The following is a 24632-nucleotide window of genomic DNA, read 5'->3' as shown; positions in this document are numbered from 1 at the left end:
GATATACTACGCTTTTTTTTTTTTTTTTTTTGACGTAATAAGACACTACACATTGAAAGCACTGTACCTTTCTTAATAAGAAAAATGAAAGTTATATGCTACAATCGGATAGAACTCACTAGAACCAGTACCATTGAGCTAGAGCTGTCCATTTGAGAGAGAGAGAGAGAGAGAGAACTGTGAGGTGACATCAATTTATGATGATATTTCTTACAAACGTTATCCATGCAGTGGTGACATGTACCTAACAACTAAAATGAAAATAAATAACAGATTGTCGGTATATAGAAAAACTAAAAACTTTATAAATGATGAAATACTTGAAAAAAATATATTTATGAAATATATGTAGTTTGTAAAAAATATCTGTAAGTGTTCATCTTTTGAAGTACCAAAGGGTTTTAGTTCAACGGTATTAGGTGTTGTCTTTCCTCTTTGAAGTTGAGAGTTCAAGTCCTGTTAAGAACATAGTTGGATTTAAGAGTAGTTTAGAAGTAGAGTAAATTTGACGTTAAAAAAAAATATTGTGGATTTAACAGTAGTTTAGGAGTAAATTTGCAGTACTAAAAAAAACTATTATTATTACAAGTAATTTATTATGAAATGTTTTCCAACCATATGTAAATGTTTGTCCTAAATACCTTCATATTGCCTTGAATTGTAAATATTTGTTTTTTTAGCCTTGTATTTTGAAAGTAAATATACTAAACGTACCAGGTCTATTTGAGATGAAATGAAAGTAAGTATGCTTTGTTTTATATATATATAAATGTTTTTTTACATATTTAATTATTTTATTAAAGCATGGTATTTTGAAAGTATAATGCTATAACTGAGTGGTGTTTCCATAGTATGCCTAATTATAACATTATACTTTAAAAGTGTATAATGTACAATACTTTAATAAAATAATAAAATTAAAATTAAAAACAGTCAATTGAATTAATAAATGGAAAATTACGGTAGCGAGTTTCTAAATGAATTGACTAGATAAAAAATGATGTGCATTATTTATTACTTCAAACAATACATGGATATTAATTATTTTTTTTAAAAGACTACGTGGATTTCATTCCTTTATTATTATGGACTGGATTTATAGAAAACGCTTTTTTTTTTGTCACATATACTTTGTTTTCTAGTAACATACTTTTTGGATAAAGCTTTTTTAGCAACTTACTTATCGAATAATGTTTTTAGCAAGATACTTTATGGGATAAGGTTCTTTTTAGCTACATTCTCTATGGAATATTGTTTTTTAGCAACAAATTTCATGAATAAGGGTATTTTTCTTTTGCAACATACTTTTTAGAATAAGTTTTTTAGCAACATACTTTATGGAATGATGTTTTCAACAACATATTTCATGGATTAAGGTATTTTTAGCAACGTACTTGATGAAATTATGTTTTTAGCAGCATGGTTTGGGAAATAAGGTTGTTTTTAGCAACATATTTTCTAGAATAATGTTTTTTACAACATGCTTTATGAAAAATAAGGTTGTTTTTAGCAACGCACTTTCTAAACTAATACCGTATTTTTTAGCATCATATTTTATGAAATATAGTTCTTTTAAGCAAACAAACTTGATGGAATAATTGTAACATTCTAAAAGTAAATAGATATGTATTTAGGCTTCTAATCTATTTAATTGGGCTTGTGAAATTCTTAGACCATAAGTTAGTTAGCCCAACTGCCCAAGACTACTAGACAAGGGTATAGCCCAAATTTCATTAAAACAAGATTAAATAAAATGTTTTGGGAAATTCGAAGTTTTATTTTTGGATTTATAAAGTAAATGAGGAATTAAGAAATTAAGAAAAATAAGAAAGTAAAATACAAAATTTGTATTTATATTAAAAAATTTTGATTTTTTTTAAATAATAAAGGACAAAATTACACAAAAGTTCCCAACAGTTTCCCGGATTTGCAAGTTTTGTTCCAAAGTTTTTCCCGTTACCTAGATGGTCCATGTGGTTTTAATTTCTTACGTGATTGATCCCTAAACTATAATAAATAATTTTATATCTATTTTATTTTATTTTACAATTTTTTAAACTAAAGTTATATAAAAAAGAAGAAAAAAAATTAATAAAGACAAAACTTTATAAATGGTCTATGTGGTTTTCTAAAACATGGGTTCCATCACATATAGTTCTTTTGGTTAACTTTGTCATTTTTGGTCTGTTAAGTGTAATCCCGTGCAAAATGTGACTTTTAACGGTTGAAATTTGCAAATCAAACCTTCAAAATTATTTATGAGAAAAATTTGAATATTTTTTAACAAGTCTTTGAGCATGAATACATATGATGCATGTGTGTTCTTCACATTGCATCTAGTTCACCAAGAACACGAAATGATTTCTGGAAATTGCATATGGTTTATGGTTCACCAAGAACACGATGTCCAAGACATTCACTATGAAACACATACATAAACATAAAAAACATAATTCAGTTTTGGAACACACACCCCCCAACACACGAACTCAGGATTTGTTATTTAGAAATCGATTTATGGGTTTTTGATTTTCGGTTTGTTTTTCAAAAAAATTGGGGTTGTGTGTGTGTTTTTGTATTCTGAAAATCGAAAAATGATCTCATGTGTTTTCTTGGTTTGTACGTGTTCTTATGATTAGATCGTGTGGAAAATTATGTTTGGCTGGAGATGATGACTGTAATCTCGTTGGTGCTGTCATGGATGTAAAAAACCGGCAAAACCTGCAATAGTCAGTCACAATAATACTTTATGAGCAAGATAAATAAATTTAATTGTCAAATGTGTATAAAAAACATAAATAACTCAATATATACATAATAAAATTTATTACATTATAAATCATTAACCTTAAAAAAATTAAAAAATTGTTGAGTAAAAAAGTTCTAGTAATACTCTAAAGAAAGGCTTTTGAGTGGATAAATATCCATATACAAGACGATGTTCAAATATCACGATCCGAATCTTTGTAATTCCAACATTTTATATTTATATTTGATACATTATGTTAAATAATCTTTCGTTTTAGTATTTTATACATGCTTAAAAAATTGAAATACCTAACCAATAATGGCGACGGACAACGTGATGTCAACTAATGTTTTTAAAACTAAAATATGATCACAGCATATTTATGAAATATGTCAATATCTTCAGTTATAATAAAACACATGCTAAAAAAACAAATAATGTTATGTTATGTATAATGCAAATAATCATTAATCATAAAAAGTCAAAGCTAATTCTCAAAGATTATATATATATATATATATATATATATATATATATATATATATATATATATATATATATATATATAAAAACAAAATCAATAGAAAATGCATAAACCTAAAAAAAGCCCTAGAAACCCTACAAATGTATAAAAAATACCTTGAAATATCTAATTTTTTTTTTCACTTTACAAGGCTAAAAATCACAATTTTTTATTTAAATTCATTGAAAAAAAATACCTTTTATATAAAAAAAATTTCAATTTTTTTTTCAGTAAATCGGTATAAAGAGTTGCGATTTTTAGCCCTATAAGTAAAAAAATAGATATCTCAAGGTATTTTTTTTCTATGTATTTCTATTGATTTTCTAGATTTTTGGGTTTCTAAAGGTTTATGCATAATAAAATTTAACATCCTAAAAATCCCAAACTAAAATTTTCATTTTTTGTGTAATTTAAATTCCATTTTAATAAAAATTACATTCAAGTCAAACCATTTGTTCGTAACCATTATTCAGGAATAAGAGTTAAGAAGACAATGTAAAACTCAAATCATAAATTTGTTGATGTATGTGTACAATCCCGCTTTCGCAATCTGATAAGTACCTGCAAAATAGTTAATCCACAACTGTAAGCACAAATGTTAATGAGTCCCCCAAGATATTACATACAACACAACATAATAATCAGCTATGTTTTATCAGCAGCCCTAGAACTATCAGTGGTCTCGAATGTCACATACATGTAACGACCCAAAAATCAAGGGTAAAAATTTCATTTTTAATATAGCCAAAACATAGATATCATTTATTCCAAACATTTCAAAACATCGTTAATTAAAACATTTGTCAAAGTTCATCCCAAAATCATTCATTGCAGAAAACATGGGTGTGTGTGTTGCGATCAAGCCGAACACTTTCTTTCCAAACCGATGATACCTGAAACAATAAACAAAATTGTAAGCACGAAACTTAGTGAGTTTCCCAGAGCATATCCCACACAATCCAAATAACCACATAATCCATTTTAGCTATAACAGCTACATAAACCATATCAATCACATAAGTCATATCAATCACGTAAGCCATATCAATCACGATAATCACATATACCATATTAGCTATAAAAACTACACAAACCACATAAGTCATGCATACAACATATAGGGATGTCGTGGGCTCCCCCAGGGTCTTACTCCAGGATGCCATGGGTTCCCCATATGGTCTTACACCTAAGTGTCATGGGCTCCCCCCATGGTCTTTAATAGGAAAGCCATGCGCTCTCCACATGGTCTTACATCCAAGTGTCATGGGCTCCCTACATGGTCTTTAATAGGAAAGTCATGGGCTCTCCACATGATCTTACATCCAAGTGTCATGGGCTCCCCCATGGTCTTTAATAGGAAAGCCATAGGCTCCCCACATGGTCTTACATCCAAGTGTCATGGGCTCTCCCATGGTCTTCCATACAAGTATAATACATATACAACTAGCATACCTCCTAGCACATAACCAGCTAACATGCCACATAACACTATATCAACTAGTGTACCACATATCGTAAAATGGGCCGGCCTTGGTGCCTTCGACCCATTGGTATGGTAAGGAGACTCACCTCGCACTGCTAAAGTCCCACAAATAAAACTCTAGCTGCTGGTTGACAAATTCCCGAACTGTCAACATCAAAACAACACCCAATTAATAATTGGGTTTCAATACATAACCATAAGTCCATGCTTGGGGTAAAAAGACTATTTTATCCTTAACCTAACCAAAACCAAGGCCCAAACACACACTCTGAAGGCCCAAAACAAATCAATAAACCAATGCCCAACATTTGGCCCGATTTTCCAAATTGGGCCCAAACCTCTACATGGACTTATCTTAAGGCCCAACCATTTATTCTAGTTCAAACAATTGGTATTTTGATGGTCCAATATCTCATAATCATCAAGGCCCAATTTTGGCCCACTTATGGCCCGATTTTCCAAATTGGGCCCAATCCTCTCCAATGGGCCTTATCTTAAAGCCCAATAATTTCCTTAGTCCATAAACATGTTCCCCATTTGGCCCACAAAGGCCCATAGCAAGTTAGTCCAATAAATGGCCCAATAAGAACCCAAACCCAATTAGGGTTTTTTCACATAAAATAACGATTAGGGTTAAGTGTTCCTACTTAACCCATTAAGGGCTTAATCCATTAAGGACTTAATCCATTAAGTCCACCACTCCACTAGTCCAAACATAAAATATGGTCGGGTGTAATTCAAAATTCCAAATCCAACGGTCCAAACGCGGGTCCCGACTAATCCAAAATACACATTTCTAAAATTAGGGTTTAGAAAACCCTAATTAGGGAACCCTAATTACGGAACCCTAATTAGGGTTTTCAACCCAATCGTGTGCCCGTTAGTCCATCGGTTATGTTTTTTTGGTCTATTTGTGTTACATAAGTTGGGCACCACCCACTACCACCTCGGGTAGTGGTGGTCAAAGGCGGTCCGCGGCGGCAACCACCACCTTGTGGTGGTGGTGGTTGTGTTTTTGGGCCAAAGCAATACCAAAAGTACTCCAAATAATAGTCTAAACGCACCCAAATGCACACAGCCACTGGAGATGATGGCTAGGCAGGCTAGCGGTGGCAGAATGGCGATAGTGGGTGGCAGCCACTATTCATTTATTAATCTTTATCTATTTATTTATTTAATAAACGGGATGTTACAACTCTCCCCCACTTAAATTAGATTTCATCCTCGAAATCATTCCTTACCATCCCTTACACGCCAGACAACTTGAACGACATGGCCACAAATGTAACGCCTCATTCCTGGTACGAAAGTAATTCTCTAAATGTTCATTTTATAAGGGCTACTCGACGAGTTGATAGCCCTAACTCGTCGAGTAGATGCGAGCTGGACCGTAGGGTTTAAGTGGACTACTCGACGAGTCAGGAATGGACTCGGCGAATAGGTCCATCAGGAGGAAACCCTAATCCTTAGGGTTTACACCCTATTTAAGCAACATTATGGACCTCCACCCCAGCCTCCATCACCTCCACAGTCCATTCTCGAAACCCTAGCAACCATTGAGTGTCTTAAAGCCTTTCTTACCATTTTTGTGTGATTTGAAGTTAGGAGAAGGAAGAGATCTATTGGTGATTCAAGAAGAGGCAGGAGATCCAGAGTTTTTGTTGTAATTCAAAGCTCTTGAAGGTATAAAGTTTATACCTTGGCTTATTTTGCACTTAGATCTTCATGAAAGCTTGTTTGTTGCCACTTTTGGGTCCATTCCAAGCTAGTTTCGAGTAGAGAGCTTTTGGGACTGTAAGGACTTTAGATCTAGGCACTCTTGAGCTTCAGAAGCTCAAAGTTGCCACCTTTATTCAGCCAAGATCCCATTCTATGGCTATCGGAGTCACACCTAGAACCAAATCAATCTGAAACTCGACTTGCCTCACCGGAGGCAATATAGGAAAATCATCAGGTAACACATCGGGATACTCCCGAATGACCGAAACATCATAAATCGTCTTCTTTTCCTCCCTCTGAGTATCCCTCACATAAGCTACAAAACTCGAACAAATTTGCTGAAGAAACCTCCTAGCTCTCCCAGCTAAACAGAGAGTTGGTCCACACTGGGCACCCTCTCCATGAATAACTAGTTCTCCCCCACTTATGGTTCGAACCCGCACCGTCTGGTGCTTTAAGTCAATCATCGCCCCATTAGGGATCAACCAATCCATCCCCATGATGACCTTGCTCCCGCACAAAAGGATATGAAATAAGTCGATCGACTACCTCTCTCGAAAAAGCTCCATAATACAACCCCGATGAACCCTCGATACTCTCAATGGACAATCATCGATGATCTCCACCTCTAACAGATAGTCAAGCTCACCAGGAGCATCATCGAACTTATTGATGAGCGCAAAAGACACAAATGATCGGTTAACACCCGAATCAAGAAGGACCAGAGCAGAAAATTTGTTCACTAAGAACGTCACTAAACATCACAACATGAAACATAAGCATAAACAATAAGGAAAGTAAGAAATAAATAGAAAACATTCTCGTAACCACATCATGAGTCGCACGCGCCTCCTCGACCGATATCTGAAAATCCATTCTCTTCATTAAAGGGGTCTCCGCCTTGCCCTCATGACCATATGTGATCCTCAATGTAGCTGGAGCGGGTCCTGCCACCGCTCCTCTAGTCAACCTCGGGCAATCGACCTTCTTATGGACTGCCTGATTTTAATGGAAGCAAATCAGAACACTCGATCCTTGGGGACAATCCATGATAAAATGTCTAGTCTTGCCATTCTTGAAGCAACTATCACCCTTCTCTCAGAAAAATCCCTCGTGTACTCGCCCACACCAACCACATCGACCCCACACCAAGTCAATTTCCTATTCCCATGCTTTGGCTATCACATCCTCCAATGTTCGACAGGCTGAAAAGCTAACAAACTCCCTAATATCTACTCTCAGCATATCGTGCTACCAAGTCTTCTTCATCTCCTCGTATGTAGCATACTGTGGAACCAATAAAGCTCTCTCCCAAAACTTGACGGTGATCTCTGCCACAGTCTCAGTCGTTGAGCGCAGGTCCTGGAACTCCCTCGCCAACTGTTGTACCTCGACAACCGGTGTAAAATCTACTTGAAATATGGTCACAAAATCAGGCTAAGTCATAGCTTCAATAGTTGGTGCTCCCAAAGCATAGCCAACCTCCTCCCACTATTCACGAGCCTGATCCCCCAAACATCCTGCATCGAACCTCACCTTCGACCCCCCGATCCAGAATCTTGTCATCTGGGCATACTCCATGCCAATTATCCATTTCCTGTCAATAATGGGTCCTTCACCCTGAAGAACTTTGGTGCCCCACAACCCCGAAAATCCTTGAACATGAGGGTGCGAGATCCATACTATCTGAGGTACAAATCAACTCGAAAGGTCCGAAAACGCTCCTCCATCATCTCAACAATCCCTTCCTTGATCGTCCCGAACATCACTGGGGTCGCATCAAGGATACCTCGCATAATATTCGACGCGATGACTCGCGTAATCCCTTATAAATTGGTTTGGAACCAGAGCCCGAACTGAAACCAAGTTCTGAACCTCATGCTTGCGTCATCACCATGTTGAAATACAATATGCAAACACACTCTATAAGTTTCTTAGAATCATCAAGACTTTCCTTGACTCGGGTATAGATCATGTGCTTTTAGTAGTACGGGCCTAATACTACCTTCACACCTATCTGTAACTTCCTCAAGAATTATCCTAAATCCTATAAGTCACTTCCTTAATAACTCCCTAACAACCCTGCTAAACAACACACACCATAAGCTACTTCATTTTCCTAGGATCCCTATGATTTCTTTCCCCCTCATGTCTCTGCTAAACAACATTCTAATGATTTTAAACATCATACACTCTACTTATAAAATTTACCTTGAATAGTGACTTAAATTCTAAAAAAGATATAAACATCAATTAACGATAACAAACAACACATACAATTATTATATTAGAATATTATACATATACTTATTATTACATAAAACACACAATATTATTCTGATAGAATATTTTACATAGAGACTTTAATTTTAAACTCGTCTAATATGTGAAAGATATTACTACCATTACACGACATAAACTATTAATTCTAAAAAAGACATAAACATCAATTGACAATAACGAACAACACATAAATTTATTCTATTAGATCATTATACATATACTTATTATAACATAAAACATACAATATTATTCTAATAGAATATTTTACATAGAGAATTTAATTTTAAACTCGTCTAATATGTGAAGATTACATGTAATTATCATTTAAAACATAACTATTGTTCAACCACAATATTGTTTTATTAAATATTCACCAATCTTCAAACCTTCAAACCATAACTATTGTTTACCAAACATTCAACCATACATCTTATTCAAAATATAGAAAATATAGTCAATATTCAAAGAGAAAAAGACTCCAAATTCATTACCCATTAAATTCCTGCAAATATTTTATCAATTAGATCAACAATCTTCATTTCACTACATCGCTTCCTGCACCAAGTTAAGATGCTTTAGTTGGTCAGATTTTGCAAACTCTTTAGTTTCTTCAATTAGTTTAGGTGACTATTCAATTTGGCTGCATCATGAAAAGTAAAATCATTGTAAACAAATATTTACCAGAACAAAATACCCAGAATATACAAACTACAGTCAAGTAATAAGAAAAATCAAACTTTTTGTAACAATGTAAGAATTTCATTCATCACCACACATTTCCAAACTTCTATCAATTCAATTTTGGATACCTTATGCTTTCTTTTTCCATAAATCTCTTCCCTTCATCTTATACCAAGTTTCTTTATCAAGATTTCCAAACTATTTAGCTTCTAGAATATTTTTTTCTTCTTATTTTATCTGCATCAAAACATATATCATAACTTTACTAAAACAAAAAAAAAAAAAAAAACTAAAGCAAATGCATTACTTTCATAACCTAATATAAAATCAAATATAAAAATATGTACATTCTAAAAATAATCAACATCATGAAAAAGAAGAATATAACACTTAATAATATGTTAGCTTAGAGTATTTATATCAAATATCCATATACGTTAATGTGTTTAATGTTATACATTGTCCTTTATTTCACGTTCTGATAAAGGTTTATCAATTGAACTATCATTGTTTTCTTAGTTTTAGTATCAACAACATATCTTGTCACTTGATCTACATCAAAACATATATCATGCTTCTATTAGAACAAAATACTAGAATATTCACACTAAATACCATAAACCAAAATAATACGTGAATTTGTTTATTAAATACTTGACAAAAACTAGAATATTGCTATTATAAAGCGTAAACTACATTCTAATAATAAGCAACATCATAGACTCTCCAAATAAAATATAAAAGGACTTTCTTTGAATTATACATTAAGTTATGATAAAATAAAATCTAGAATATTATAATATTAACATTATTAACCATATACTTCATTTTAATAATAATCAATATCATACATTCTCCAAAGTATAAAGAACTGTTCTTTGAATAATACATCAAGTTATGATAACAGAAAATATAGAATGTTAGAATGTGCTACATATACATATTAACTTTACACAACAAAGTCATTGGTGTATGAATTAGTTCTGATTTATCAAAGTAAACAGTAATATCTGATTAATCAATAAAATAACACCCGAACCCAAATTATGAAGTAACACCTAACTTAACAAATTAGAACACCTAGAATATTAAGTTACCAAACACTATTTTACTAATATTTTTACTCAATCATCTAAATAATCAAACAAAGTAACATATGGATCAAATTAAGAAGTACTATATGACTTATCAAACTATCACGTAATAACAATTCATATTTTGAAATATATAGGATTTTGTACTGCGTTGAAGTTCAATGTTTATATAGAAGTGCAAGGCCTTTAACTGGTGCAAATATGTAGAATATGATATCATACATTCAATTCAATGAAGCTTTTAGAAATTAATCATCAGTTCGCAGCCTGTTTAGCAAAGGACTGTGATGTACATGAAATATTGGGAGAAAGTGTTAAAGAACAAGAATACATATTCAGAATATATAGAAGATTATACTAACATATACAGAATATTGCACATACCACAAAAAATATGCAGATATAGAATATTATATTAACATATGTAGAATACTATACTTCCACTTTACAATTTATAAAATAATTAGAATATTACGTATTTATATTTTAAAATATCTAGCATACTGTACTTCATGGAAGTGCAAGGTTTATGTAGAATTACAAGGTGTTTAACTAGTGCATATATGTAGAATATGATACTAAAATATATAGAATATTATGCATTGTCATTACAAATTCATAGAATCTGTAGAATATTAGACATTCAAATTTCAAAATTTGAAGAAAACTATATACAAAAAGATATATCATGGTTTATTCACATTTCCTTTGACTTATTTGACACAAAAAATAGTTATTAGGAGTAGATATGAAGTGAAGTAAAAAAAAAAGATTTTATATGAGAATTAGAAACAGAATCTGATTATGTTGAACCAAACATTCTTAAGATCTTAATCCGATTTCTTTGATTATGTAATGTTAGGTGATTGAAGGCTTGATTAGGGAACATAATAAGAATCACAAAGTTGAAAATATGAATAAGGGTGAATAAGAGGATTTTTAGGGTTCTTCAATCGCAAAACTCTCATGTAATCAGAATGGGAGTAATCATAATGTTTAAGCATGAGAGGAATTTGATGGTTGAAAGAAAAACTTAATCTTGATTTACCAGTTCTTCAATCGAACTGTAGATCAGGAAAAAACAATGATTTTTAGTGTTTATCGAGGCGGAGGGTTTTGTACGTGATAAAAACGAAGAAAGGTTTGAATCATGATGCAGATAAATTATATTATTATACATTACCTGGAATGAATTAATCTGAATCCGATTCTGTATCAATTTGTTGGAATAAGAAATTTGGATTTCTTTTGATTCATGAACAATTGATGCTCGAGCAATTTCAGAATCAAAATCAGAATGAAAGGTTGATAAAATCAAAGCGTTCAAATCTGAATATGAAGGAAACAAAAGATGTTTATGATCGAGATTGAATCAAACGAGTTTTAGTGTTCGTATTGAGATTATGGTTTTATGAATCAGAATAAAAAAGATTTAGAAGAATACCGAGTGTTTTTTCCGAGTTGAATGAAATAGAATGTAAAATTCCATTACTGCCCCTCCGTGCCTTATTCTAATCCCAAAGTTCCATTTAATTACAAAAATATCACCGCCTACTTGTGGTTCCTTGTGGTTCAATCTGATTTAATTTCAACCTTTAATTTCAACATTTGATTATTCAAGATGAAGATTTCAACCTGTATTTTTCAAAGATACCACATTATAAATTTCATTTTTTGGTCACATTTTTAGTTAAAAGATGAAGATTTAGCATGTGATGCTTGCGGAATCATCTTCTCTTAGTTAGAAAATCAACTATTGCAATAATGCAAAACTACAAAGAAGCAAACACTTTAAAATAAAACCAATCAAAATTTCAAATAATTTAAAATAGTATCTTTAAAACAAGATCAATATCTATGAGTAACATGAGAGTTACGAAGAGTTATGTGTTTGAAAATGATAATTAAGAAAAATTTGAATTTCATCTGTTTATTTTGTAAAATGAAGTTAGATGGACGAAATTTATGGTTTCTATACCTTTAAATCGTGGGATTCACCAATTTGATAGGTTGGTCCTACCAAATTGACAAATCAATCTTAAAAAATCACCAAAACTTATTGTCTTGGTGATTTCGAAGATATTTTGCCAACTTCGTTGGTGTATATGCAAACTTGATGATCATTTTCGAAAAATCATTATTTTTTTTTCCTGAAATGTTAAAAAGTAATTAATAAGTTTAGCATAATTTATCAGTTATATATTTACTTGATGATGGCCAATTATACAATAACACAAAATAAAATCAGTTACAGAAAGAAAATGGACCGTTGTCCAATTTTAGGTAGATTCCATTTCCATCCATTGACACATGGCGTGTTGGCCGCTTTATATTTTTATTTTCTTTAAAGTTATCTATTAATAAAGTTTATAAACTATTATCACATGTTTTATACATTTTCTTTTTTATATTTAAACGAATATTTTGTTTGTTCTGATATAATATATACTTTTTATAGTTTTATAATTAAAAAAAATAAGAAAAATTAATTATACGAATAACTTTTTTTTTTGTTTTTATGAAAAGTTGGATTAAATTATGGATAAAGTTTAAAATTTGAAATATTTGAATTATTGATATGGATATGGATATGGATAAGTGAATGTAAAGTTTTAGTTAAAATTTGAATTGATTTTATCTCCATATACACACTCTAAAAATAAATCATTTTTATTTACTGAGTCTCGATTTTCCACATTCCCCATTTATTCATCCGAGTTTGTTACACAAAGAAACACACAATCTCTCCCCCATTTCACTATAAATGCACCATCTGATCACTTCCCTTCACCAACCTTCCATCACATAATCCCAATTCTCTTCGATAATCGATCAAAATTCGAATCGTGATCCTTGTTGCAGTATCGGAAAATGGATATCGATTTGTCACCAAAAATGCCTAAGAAGTCATACGGAGGTGCCGGAGGATCGTATCATGCATGGTGCCCCAATGAACTCCCTATGCTCCGCCAAGGTAACATCGGTGCTGGTAAACTTCTTCTTGAGAAAGGCGGTCTTGCTCTCCCTCGCTATTCCGATTCTGCTAAGGTTGCTTACGTTCTTCAAGGTAGCGATTTCAGTTCTGTGATTTGAATTATTTTATTGATCCATTCGAATTCTGTTTGACGATGATTGATTCGGTTGATTGTTGTTGTTTGATCATGATTAGGTTTTTTAATCGCAATTGTTTAGTTTCTGTTTTTGATAAGTAACTTGATTCCTAGTACTGTTAGATCGATATCACGTCGATCTGAATTCACCACCGACACACAACCACACACTCGATACAATACACATTTTCCGGATTCGTTACTATCATACTATCATTTCTTCGTTCCGACTTCTGAATTCCTGTTTATTTAGATATATTTCTTTTGTCTTCACGCTGATTCACTAGACTCACGTTTATTTGATACCTAAATGATAGTTTCGATCTTTCTCCAATGTTATCATCTTCTTATTTTTCAATAGTTATATGATCCGATCAAACACGATTTCGATTATAAATTGAGAAAATCCAAAAGAGATCTGGAAAAATTATTAAAATATCCCTCACAACCTTGCTCTGCATCTCCGATTCCCGATTAGTGGATACTATTTACTTTTCTATTGACTTCTAATTTCTTATTATTTAGTGTAAGCAAAGTCAACTCTTATTAGTTATCCATCTTGTTTTGGATTGTTTGTTTCACTGTTGAATTCTGTATAATCCTTTCTTTCATGTTATGTTTGCCGACTCTTGATTCACACACATACAATTAATTAATTTTCTTTTGAAAGGCAATGGAGTCGCTGGCATTGTTCTCCCTGAGAAAGAAGAGAAAGTCCTAGCAATCAAAACAGGCGACACCATAGCCCTCCCTTTCGGTGTAATCACATGGTGGTACAACAAAGAAGACACAGAGCTTCAAGTCCTCTTCTTAGGCGACACCAAAACCGCCCACAAACCCGGATCTTTCACCGACTTCTTCCTAACCGGATCCAATGGCATCTTCACCGGTTTCTCAATGGAATTCGTCTGTCGTGCTTGGGACGTAGACGAATCCACTGCCAAATCCCTTGTCAGTTCACAAACCGGAAACGGAATCATCAAAGTCGATTCCGGAGTCAAGATGCCGGAACCAAACAAAGACCACAGATCCGGAATGGCATTGAACTGTTTGGAAGCTCCATTGGATGTCGACATTAAGGGAGGTGGTAGGGTGGTTGTTTTGAACACAAAGAACTTGCCTTTGGTTGGTGAAGTTGGATTAGGAGCTGATCTTGTGAGGCTTGATGGGAATGCAATGTGTTCTCCTGGATTCTCGTGTGATTCTGCTCTTCAAGTGACTTACATTGTGAGGGGAAGTGGTCGCGCTCAAGTCGTTGGTGTTGATGGGAAACGTGTTCTTGAAACAACTGTGAAGGCTGGGATGTTGTTCATTGTTCCTAGGTTCTTTGTCGTTTCCAAGATTTCTGATAATGAAGGGCTGGAATGGTTCTCCATCATTTCTACTCCCAAGTAAGTTTTTTGTCTTTCAAACTTTCAATCCATCATAATACATGACATGACACATGACACAACTATGACATATATTGAAAAATGTATTAAATGTTTTTTTTTTATTATAAAATTTGCAGTCCGATATTCACTCATATGGCTGGAAGAACATCGGCGTGGAAGGCGTTGTCTCCTGAGGTGTTGCAGGCTTCGTTTAATGTGAGTGCTGATGTGGAGAAGACATTCCGTTCCAAGAGGATGAACAGTGAAATCTTTTTTGCACCATCGAAATGAGAAAGCTATGGGTGTTACTTTTTAGGTGTTTTGTCTTTTTTACTTCTGGTAGAATAATGGTTAGCATTATTACTACTTAATAATTTTTGGATTATGGTTTATGGATATGGTTGCTTCAAATAGTTTTGGTGTTTTGGATTGGATTGGTTTGGTTTTTTCTGATAATAGGATGTTTTTTTGCACCATTTTCTAGTCTTTCTCTCTTGCCATTGTTGTTTCTGCTATTTTTCTATATGTGGTAGCTCAGCTCAGGTATATTGAGATTTTCATTTTTTTTCCATGGAAAAAAGCACAGTTGGCCAGTTGGGGATAGAGATGGAAATGTTGTTTTAATTTCGTATTCTAATATTTTTTCTTGTACTTTATCTCAATAACCATGTTTAACTGCACAAATTATATCCAATTATAATCAAGTCGCTGACATAGATGGTCAATTTGAAATGAGAGCTTTTTGACACAAAGATGCTAACGAGAGATGATATACTAATAGTTAAGATAGTCATAATGAAAATCATGTAACTGGTTAAGATAATGTTTTTTTTTTCTCCATAAATATCTTACATTACCTATCCCATATATTAAAACATAAAAATTTATTTTATTTTATTTTCAAATATATTAAGTATTATATTATTTGAAATAAAAAAAAATGAAAAAAAATCTGATAGGTAATACATATCAATAACATATTTTCTAATTTTTTAAATGGAAAATAAATAAAAAGCCAAGTCATTTTTTATAAATTTTCTAGTGAAAAGAAAAACTTAAATCATTTTTCTGTAAATTAAAAAAAAAAAAAAAACTGAAAACAGTTTTCAGGCAAAAAATAAATATAAATAAATAAATAATAAAATAAAAATAAAATTGACATTTTGTAAATTGTACAGTTTGTTATGGAAGGGGTGAACTTATTTTAGGAGTAGGGGTCTTAATTCGAAACGCCTTGGTTGGCGACGGAGTGATGGGTGCATTGAAATCTCTGGAGGAGGACTATCACATAATCGACGCCAACTTTCTTCAATTCTGTGCATCTCGCGGCATTTTTTCCGGTAAGTTATAAACACTTTCTGTCGTTTACTGCTTGCGTTCATTTTCTAGCCGTAAATTCATAAACCTCTCTTTGTTTCGCACGATCCAGATATTAGGTTCTTGATTCCGTATGAACTGTTCTTTTTGTTGTATGTCTGTGGATATTAGATACTAGTAGGGTTTTATCTAGCGGATCATAGATGAAGTAACTGGTAATTGCAGGCTCTGTCTCTAGCATTTGACGTGTTATACGTGTGTGTGTCCTTAGGTTGGATCACTTTAGACAGTTGTTTGGTTGTAAGTTAGATCGGTTCGTTTTTTATGAACTAATTTAGGCTCTGATTTAATCTCCCATACTTTTCTGTTAAAATATGAACTAATAGGCTTAGGATTGTGATAATTGGAGGCTTTTACGAGTTTATGTGAGTTTAGTTTTTGAGGATTGGCCTTAAAAATGGGTTTGATCTTACTGTAGGTTCATTTTAGAATAAGATTATTTGGCAATTTCTTCTTTTAGATCTTTGAGGATTGGCGTATATGTATTTCCATAGCTACATTAGTATTCCATACTTAGGAAACTCTGTGGATAGGAATTAGGAGAAAGTAGATATCATTCTTGATTGGATTAAATAGAGATTCTAGGTTAAAGATATACATATTTTGTTCATTCTTATTTAATTTTGCAACTCTTTTCATCATCCTTCCATAACATAACAACATCCCATTCCTGAAAGATTCCTCTTACCTGTCTGATATACATGTACAATTATCAGAATTGTCAGGAGGATGAACCTACTCAGTGTTTTTCCTTTCCACAGTTGAAGATTTCTTAGTTCATGATGTGTCCATGTTGATGGCTTCTGCAGACAAACTCTCTAATTCAGATAGATTAAAACAGGTTAATTTTTAGCTAAAGTTTGTTCCAACACACGCCTTTATTTTCTTCTATATCTAAGGTTTAAATGCAAGAAATAGCAATATACTTTCATATATTTCTTAATAAGTTTTTGTATTTTGGAAAATCTGTCTAATTTGAGCATAGTCCTTTCAACCTTTTTTTTTGTTTTGTTATTATAGCACTGAAAATCGCTTTGTATTAGTTGTATATTTTTTAAAGTAAAATGATTTTATCATAAGAAATGAAAGTAAGATGCTATGATAAACATCAAACAAATCAATGAAAGTGAAACTACATTGCTTTTTCTTCATATTACCCCCATATTTATTCTTACATTGCTATAATTGGATATATTTTTCAAAGTGCAATGCTATAAAATTGGATATAAACAAATCAACAAAAGTACATTGCTATTTCTTGCATTTAACTCTAACTCTAATGTTACATTTCAACAGGGTATCAACCAACTTGTCTTGATTACTGAAACCTACCATCAACCATGGATGAATGGTTTGATGTTATTGGAAGATAGAGAACAGAATAAACATTATATATCAACAGGATCTGAAAGGTATATATATTAATATTAATATTTAATAATAATGGTTTTTTTTATTTAATTACGGAAATGCCATCAAGAAAAGTTATTGAGTTAATATAAATGAACAGCTTTGACGTGTTACTCCAAGGTGGATTGCGTGAGGGACATGTAACAGAGCTAGTGGGCCCATCATCATCTGGAAAAACACAAGTTAGAATTAAATCCATGTCATTACAAAAAGATATTAATATATTTTTTTTCATTCTGTTTATCATGAAACCGATAAATTTTTATATTATGATTTCGGACAATTGTATAGGTTTGCTTTCAAGTTGCCTCAAATGTGGCTGTAAAGAAGGGTAATGTCGTCTTTTTTGACTCGGGAAACTCATTTTCTCCTACACGGATTAAACAAATGGTTACCCATATATCTGGTTCAGAGGAGAATAAGGTAATTTTTGTTTTTGTTGTATTTTTTTTTTGTTTTTTATTTTTTGTCCTTTTTGTTTGGTTATTCTAATTACTTCTTTTCTCCAAAGTAAGGTGTCCAACTTTTTAAAATGACCATTTTGCCCTTGTACCAAACCCAAGAAAAAGGTAGACCACTGATACCAAATTTGTAACTCTCTTAGTTTCTAATTTACCTGTTAATGTTTTTCAAAAATGACCATTTTTGCAATGTTATAAACCTTAATTCAAATATAAGAAAAAAGTACAAATTTGGTCCCTGTAGAGTATGGTTTTTTTCGGGTTTTGACATCTAGGTTGTTAATTAAGACAACATAGGGAACAAAATTGCTAAATCTGGTATATTCATGGGCCAAAAATGTAATTTACTGTGAATAATGTTGTTTATATAGAGTAAATTATGTTTTCCGTTCCTGTGCTGTAGTTATATTTTGGATTTTGTCCAACATTTTTTTTATACTTTTTGGTCCCTAATTCACTGTTCAGAATGTGTTTTAGTAACTATAGCACATGGACAAAAAAAAGTAATTTGCTACATAAAAATGGAAAAATACTGCTTTCAATATGACTATTTTGCTACAAAATCACATGTGTGACACCATTCTTATTATCTTATATAAAGGTTAAATGACTATCTGTCCATGGAAGTTTCTGGATAATTTTCTTTTTTATGTAACTGAACTAGAAGATATATTTACAAAACTTAATACTATATTTTTTTAGATTAAACAAAAAAAAACTGTATATGTTTAGGTGAATGGAGCTGTTAAAGAAGCAATGAGACACATAGAATGCCATGCGGTTTTTGACATATATGCCCTGCTAGACCTTCTTCATCAACTAAAGTTAAATTTAAAATCTCATTCTCAGGTTTCATATCATTTTCTTCACCATTTATTAAAAATTTTCATTTCTGTTATATGATTAAAAGTTATAAAAACTACTAGTATATCCTAATGCAGAAGAAGACAATAGAGCTGATAATCATTGATTCAATATCATCACTCATTGCTCCAATTCTAGGAGGCAGTAATGCTCAAGGACATGCATTAATGGTTTCTGTTGGATATCTTCTCAAGGACTTATCACACCAACACAACATTGCAGTTTTAGTCAGCAACTTAACTTTGACTTAATACAGACTTTTCCCATTAAGTCCCTAATTAACTTTTTTTTAAACATATTTAAAAGGTTACAAATCATATGGTTAGTGGAGAAGGAGGTAGTTTGAAGCCTGCTCTTGGTGAGAGTTGGAGAAATATTCCACATGTGCAGCTACAACTTTCCCAACACCATACAACAACCAACATCTATGGTGTCTATATACTTAGGCACCCCTACATGGTACGTTTTTTTTTTTTTTTTTTTTTTTTTTTTTTTTTTTTTGTAAACACCTTACTAATGGATTTTGTTTTTTAATTAGTAATTTTTGTAAGTGTTCCTTTTTTTTTTTTTTTTTTTTTATCATATTCATCAAGGCATCTGGCAGAAGTGTGGATTTCATGATTCCATGATATTTCATATAGCAAGAAGACTGATGCGCATATGGTAAGTTAGTAACAAGTTATATAAAGTTTAAATTGTAACTATGTAACAAATGATGCGTCATTGATATCATTTTCCCATTGCATAGAAAGCCAAATACAATGACGCATATAAAAAAATATATTTGTCAATAATCGTATCAATAATTTATGGTACAAACTAATACTATGTGATGTGGCTGTCATCACATCGACATCCATCTCAAGTCGCTAGTAGTTTACAACTATGTTACAAGCAACATCACATCTTTCGGGTTTTTCTTTTAAATCATGATAATAATAATAATAATAATAATAATAATAATAATAATAATAATAATAGTAGTAGTAGTAGGAAATAAATAATTTTATACTAATAATAAATTATAAAAATATAATTTTTATTATACACAGATGCCACATCAACATGGTATGTATGCCATGTGGACAAACTGTGCCAACTAAGGACCACCCATACATATAAATCCTGAAATAAATGTTTGGTTCACATAGTTACACGAATTGAAGATTGTAAATTGTGGGCTCTCATCATTAGTCAGTATCTAAGAACTATTTGCTACTAAGTTTATGCCTCCACATTTTTAAAATATAAGAACTCAAAACTAACAATGAATATTTTAAGTTGAGAATCGGTTAAACCAAAAACCAATGTTTTAAAAATCCGGGTTTTTAGTTGACCCGGTGTGATGACCGGTTCACGGGTCAACCGGTTGAACCGCTGGGTCAACCCGGTTTATGGTATTTTTCTATTTTTATATATTTTTACTTTCCTGCATAATGCATAAACATATAAAACCAATAATTTGATGTCCACGAAGTTTAAACATTGAGAAACATTGAAGAAACCACAAACGGCTCGTTGTTTTGACGTTCGCTATTTGTATCCAACTATCCAAACCCTATTAAAACGGGTCAATCCGGTTTGAACCGGTTCAACATAAGCGGTCGAACCGCGGTTTAGAGGAAACCCGGCCGGTTCGATCCGGTCCGTATTTTTACAAAAAACCGTTCACAATTGACCCGCCTTCTACCCCGGGTCACAGTCCAACCGGTTGAACCGGCCCGGTCGACCCGGGTTTTAAAACATTGCCAAAAACTGAACAAGAACCAAATAAACCAAACCTTATTCAGTTCGGTCGATTTAATCGGTTTCGGTTTTTTTTTTAACACTTCTGGCGAAAGATGGGTGTCCAACGGCTTACTCAACCCCTTGCTCCCACACTCTTCTCTCTTCTCACCACTTGTACCATATGCATTAAAAATTGTACTAAAAGATGTGTTGAGATAGATAGATTTATATATGTTGTGGGTTGAGAAGGTTGGAAGTGAAAAGAAAGAGAAATGTTGGTATGGGTACTTATGTGACATGTTGGTTAGGAGGGTTGAGAGGGATGAACTCTCTCCACTTTTAGGTGAAGGGGTATGATCACAATACCCCTAATACCATACCACAAATCCTTGAAAATAGTTACCATTCCATCTCTTTTATATTTTTATATTTTTATTTTTGATATTACATTAAATAAAAAATACATAATTTTCAAAACCAAATAAGCATTTTACTAATAAATAAAATTAAATTAAAAAACCTACATTAGAAATTAAAAATACGTAAAAATTAAAACACGGACCAATATATGCGTACAAATTATTAGGGTGTTTGGAATGGTTGAAGTATTTTGATTTTGATTTTGATTTATAATAAGTTGATGAAAATTTGAGAGTATAGAAAAAGAAATGGATATGTTTGTAGTGTGAAATATGTATAAAAGTATTAGTATTTATAAGTAACTATGAATTTATTTAAATTTTAAAAATTAATTTTTTTTATACCCAATGGATACAAATTAACGGAAAATTATTACAGTGTTGGAATTAACTCCCTCTACCACAACTTTTATTTTTATCCATGTTTACTATCTATAAACAAAAAACAACACCATATAACCCTGCAACCTTTTTGCACGAAGCAAGCGTCCATGTACACAATGGCAGCCCTTGAATTTTTAATCATTCACATTTTCCACGGCTCCTTGACATCCAGTTCCTTAGGAAAATTCATAAGGTAGATCGTTGTTGATACCTTCTTAACATATTGGTGATTAGGGCTAGTCTTCCTACACCCACTTGTTTGATTATTCCCAATTCACCACTCCTAATTAGTGTAATGCGCCATTAGGAATCAAATACCCTCGGTTTGATTGATCTTTGGTGTTTGATCCTGCTGGTAGAGAAGAAATCGTCCGTAGTCAGCAAGAATACATTATGATGATTAAATAAAATTAAAGTAAAATCACAAAGATAGTTATATTTAGAAAAACCAATAAATTTTGATCCAATTTTTGGAAAAAACCATTGTATGTTGCTTTTACTGGTTAGTGACTTAGTTACCGGTTAAAATTCCAAATATGTAAACAATTGCAAGTTTTGTTTGTCATTTCCTGTTCAAACAACTAAATTCACGACTTAATCGTTAATTAGCCCTGACATATAAAGGTTTCTATGACGATTTCACATCAAAAAGTATCTAAATTTGAAGTGATAGTAAGCTGTTAATAATTGTACAACACGACTTTATCTAAATTTGAAAGTTATTTGGGTAACCTCTACCTTTTTGCTTAGTTATTAATGATATATCATAGTAGCACAAATTCATACTTTTTGCAAGTTTTGTTTCATGACTCAAGTATCGACTTTTAATCATTGTTACACGGTATCACTTTTAAATCCTACACCACCACGTAATGAACCTCAAAAGCCTTTGTGTCCGCTTATAGGATTGTGGACCGACTATAGGACCCTTGACATCTAGTCTTACATAGTCTTGTTTTGTGTAAAGCAAATATCGACCATAAGAATGTTAGTATATACTTGAAGTTCTTCTCTACAAAAGCCGATTTCCAAAATTGCATCAAGTTACAACAAATCTAACTTTTTATGAACTTATTTCTCATACTTTAAAGTTCAGGAGAAACATAGGATAAGTTTTAAGAATCTTGTATGTTTTTTTTATTTATTTTATGTTCTAGCTTATTACTCGAGCTTTGTTTTTAATTATCTCAGCCGTTCAAAAAAAAAATCATCTATCATTTGGAATTCTTCTAAATACAAGTACGATGATTCAGAAATCAAAATATAAAAAGTAAAAAGAAATTACATTTTTTGGTCCTTAAGTTTGTTGAGATTTTAGAAAGTTCCAAAAAGAAGAAAACAAGAGACAATTGGGAGACAAGAGGTAGAACCCACCATTGAAAAATAAGAAAAGATTGAACAAAAGTGTTGGCTTGCTTTCATCATTAGGTTTTATTTGAGTTGCACAGTTGCACTGCCAAAAACGAATTGCATGCCACCATGATTGGGTAGCTTCCAAAATCATAATTCAATATTTTTCTAGATTATGATATTACAGAATGTATCATAAAACATAATACTTTTTGACTTAATTGTAGTTTCAAATAAAACAACTATGACAATTATAACATAGTTGACTTTTACACCATACAATAGCACTTTTAAAATTAAATATTACGAATTGCAGTTTTTTGTTAAAAATGTATATCACACTTACTATGTTCTTTGAGTTGTAAAATGCATCTCATGTTCATGTTTCTATTCAAATTGTCATGGTTTAAAAAAATAATGTGTAGTTTATTTTAGAATTAGAGTGTTACAGATTTTTTGTTTAGCGTCCTAGCTTTTAGATATACATGTTATTGCGGGTAACTTAACTTTTAAATCTATATGTTTATTTAAGGGTGAAATACATATGATATTTGCAATTCGTTCAATTTTTTTTTTTGAGGTTGCAAAGTTAGAAAAATTTCAGCCTCAAATCATCTTTAATGACGATGGAAAAGTGGAAGAACCAAATGAAAGATGTGATCATATTTGTCTTAGGGTAGTCCGATGCTAAAGAAATTATGTCATGTCAAATTATATAAAAATTATCCATTTTACTTTAATTATAGAAAATGCCACATAAACCTAAAAGAAAATTTGGAACATGTTATTATAGATCAAATTATCAAATTATAAAAATAAATAAATTCTAAAAATATATAAAAGATAAAATAAATAGTGAATTTATTAACTTTTTACCAAGAATATAAATAAAAAGTTCGTTAAATTTGATGGTTTTAGTGAAAAAAATCGCATCATCCCTGCTAAACTAGCAATATAGGGTTGTTTTGGAATTTTTTTGCAAAATGTTATACTTTAAATACTCTAAAACTCTATATTTCATATAGGTTTCTATATTGTCAAGTGCAAACTTCAAAATATTACATAAATCAAATTATAGGGTGAATTTATTTATATCCCTCTTAATTGTTAGTTGTGTTTTTGCAGTATTTTATACAATTTATATCATTGTCTATATTGTTCATGTTTAGCTACCAAACCCCTGTTAAATATTGATGACAGTTATAAACAAAGGAAAATGTCAATGTAGCATAACAAATTTTGGTATATATATATATATATATATATATATATATATATATATATTTTGCGCAATAGATCATTTAACTCATATAAAACGTGTCAATTACACAAGTTTGCTCAATTTCAAAAGGTCAACCGGCAAACTTGAAGACTTGACACTGTGATGTGTAGGAAAATTTGGCCACGTCATCACCATGTCTAACATTCCAACCACACTATAAAACTACCCCATCAAAGTTATATATTATTTTAAAAAAAAATCAAAATCACTTGTAAGCTCTTGTAGAAACCAGATGCCTCCAACTAAAACAACTAACCTAACTATAAAAAAACACCAACATTTCATTGTTTTCTTTCAAAACTAAAGGGCATCACTCCTACCAGATTTCAGATGTTGGTTTTT

The 24632-nt window shown here is 31.9% G+C and overlaps 2 protein-coding genes across 3 annotated transcripts; both read left to right on the top strand.

Moving 5' to 3' along the window:
* Positions 1–13242: 13242 nt before the first annotated feature.
* LOC145112659 (glutelin type-D 1-like) lies at positions 13243–15501 on the top strand. The gene is made up of 3 exons (XM_079048796.1): positions 13243–13599; positions 14313–15033; positions 15153–15501. The coding sequence occupies exons 1-3, from the start codon at positions 13404–13406 to the stop codon at positions 15304–15306; spliced, it is 1071 nt and encodes a 356-aa protein (XP_078904922.1). The 5' UTR covers positions 13243–13403; the 3' UTR covers positions 15307–15501.
* A 712-nt stretch (positions 15502–16213) lies between these two features.
* On the top strand, positions 16214–19992 carry RAD51D (DNA repair RAD51-like protein). Of its 2 annotated transcripts, none has more exons than XM_079052176.1 (9): positions 16214–16355; positions 17154–17233; positions 17689–17804; positions 17903–17984; positions 18094–18225; positions 18996–19112; positions 19205–19354; positions 19434–19586; positions 19721–19992. In XM_079052176.1, exons 1-9 carry the CDS (start codon positions 16268–16270, stop codon positions 19754–19756), a joined length of 954 nt encoding a protein of 317 aa, XP_078908302.1. In that variant the 5' UTR covers positions 16214–16267; the 3' UTR covers positions 19757–19992. The 2 variants fall into 2 exon arrangements, with proteins under 2 accessions (XP_078908302.1, XP_078908301.1); XM_079052175.1 differs by having other exon boundaries at positions 17136–17233.
* Positions 19993–24632: the final 4640 nt, after the last annotated feature.

The sequence above is a fragment of the Lactuca virosa genome, chromosome 5 (assembly GCF_052849685.1).
Source record: "Lactuca virosa cultivar CGN04683 chromosome 5, Lactuca_virosa_CGN04683_v6, whole genome shotgun sequence".
Taxonomy (NCBI): domain Eukaryota; kingdom Viridiplantae; phylum Streptophyta; class Magnoliopsida; order Asterales; family Asteraceae; genus Lactuca; species Lactuca virosa.
Note: the sequence above shows the minus strand (reverse complement) of the source record. Positions and strands in the feature narration are given on the sequence as shown.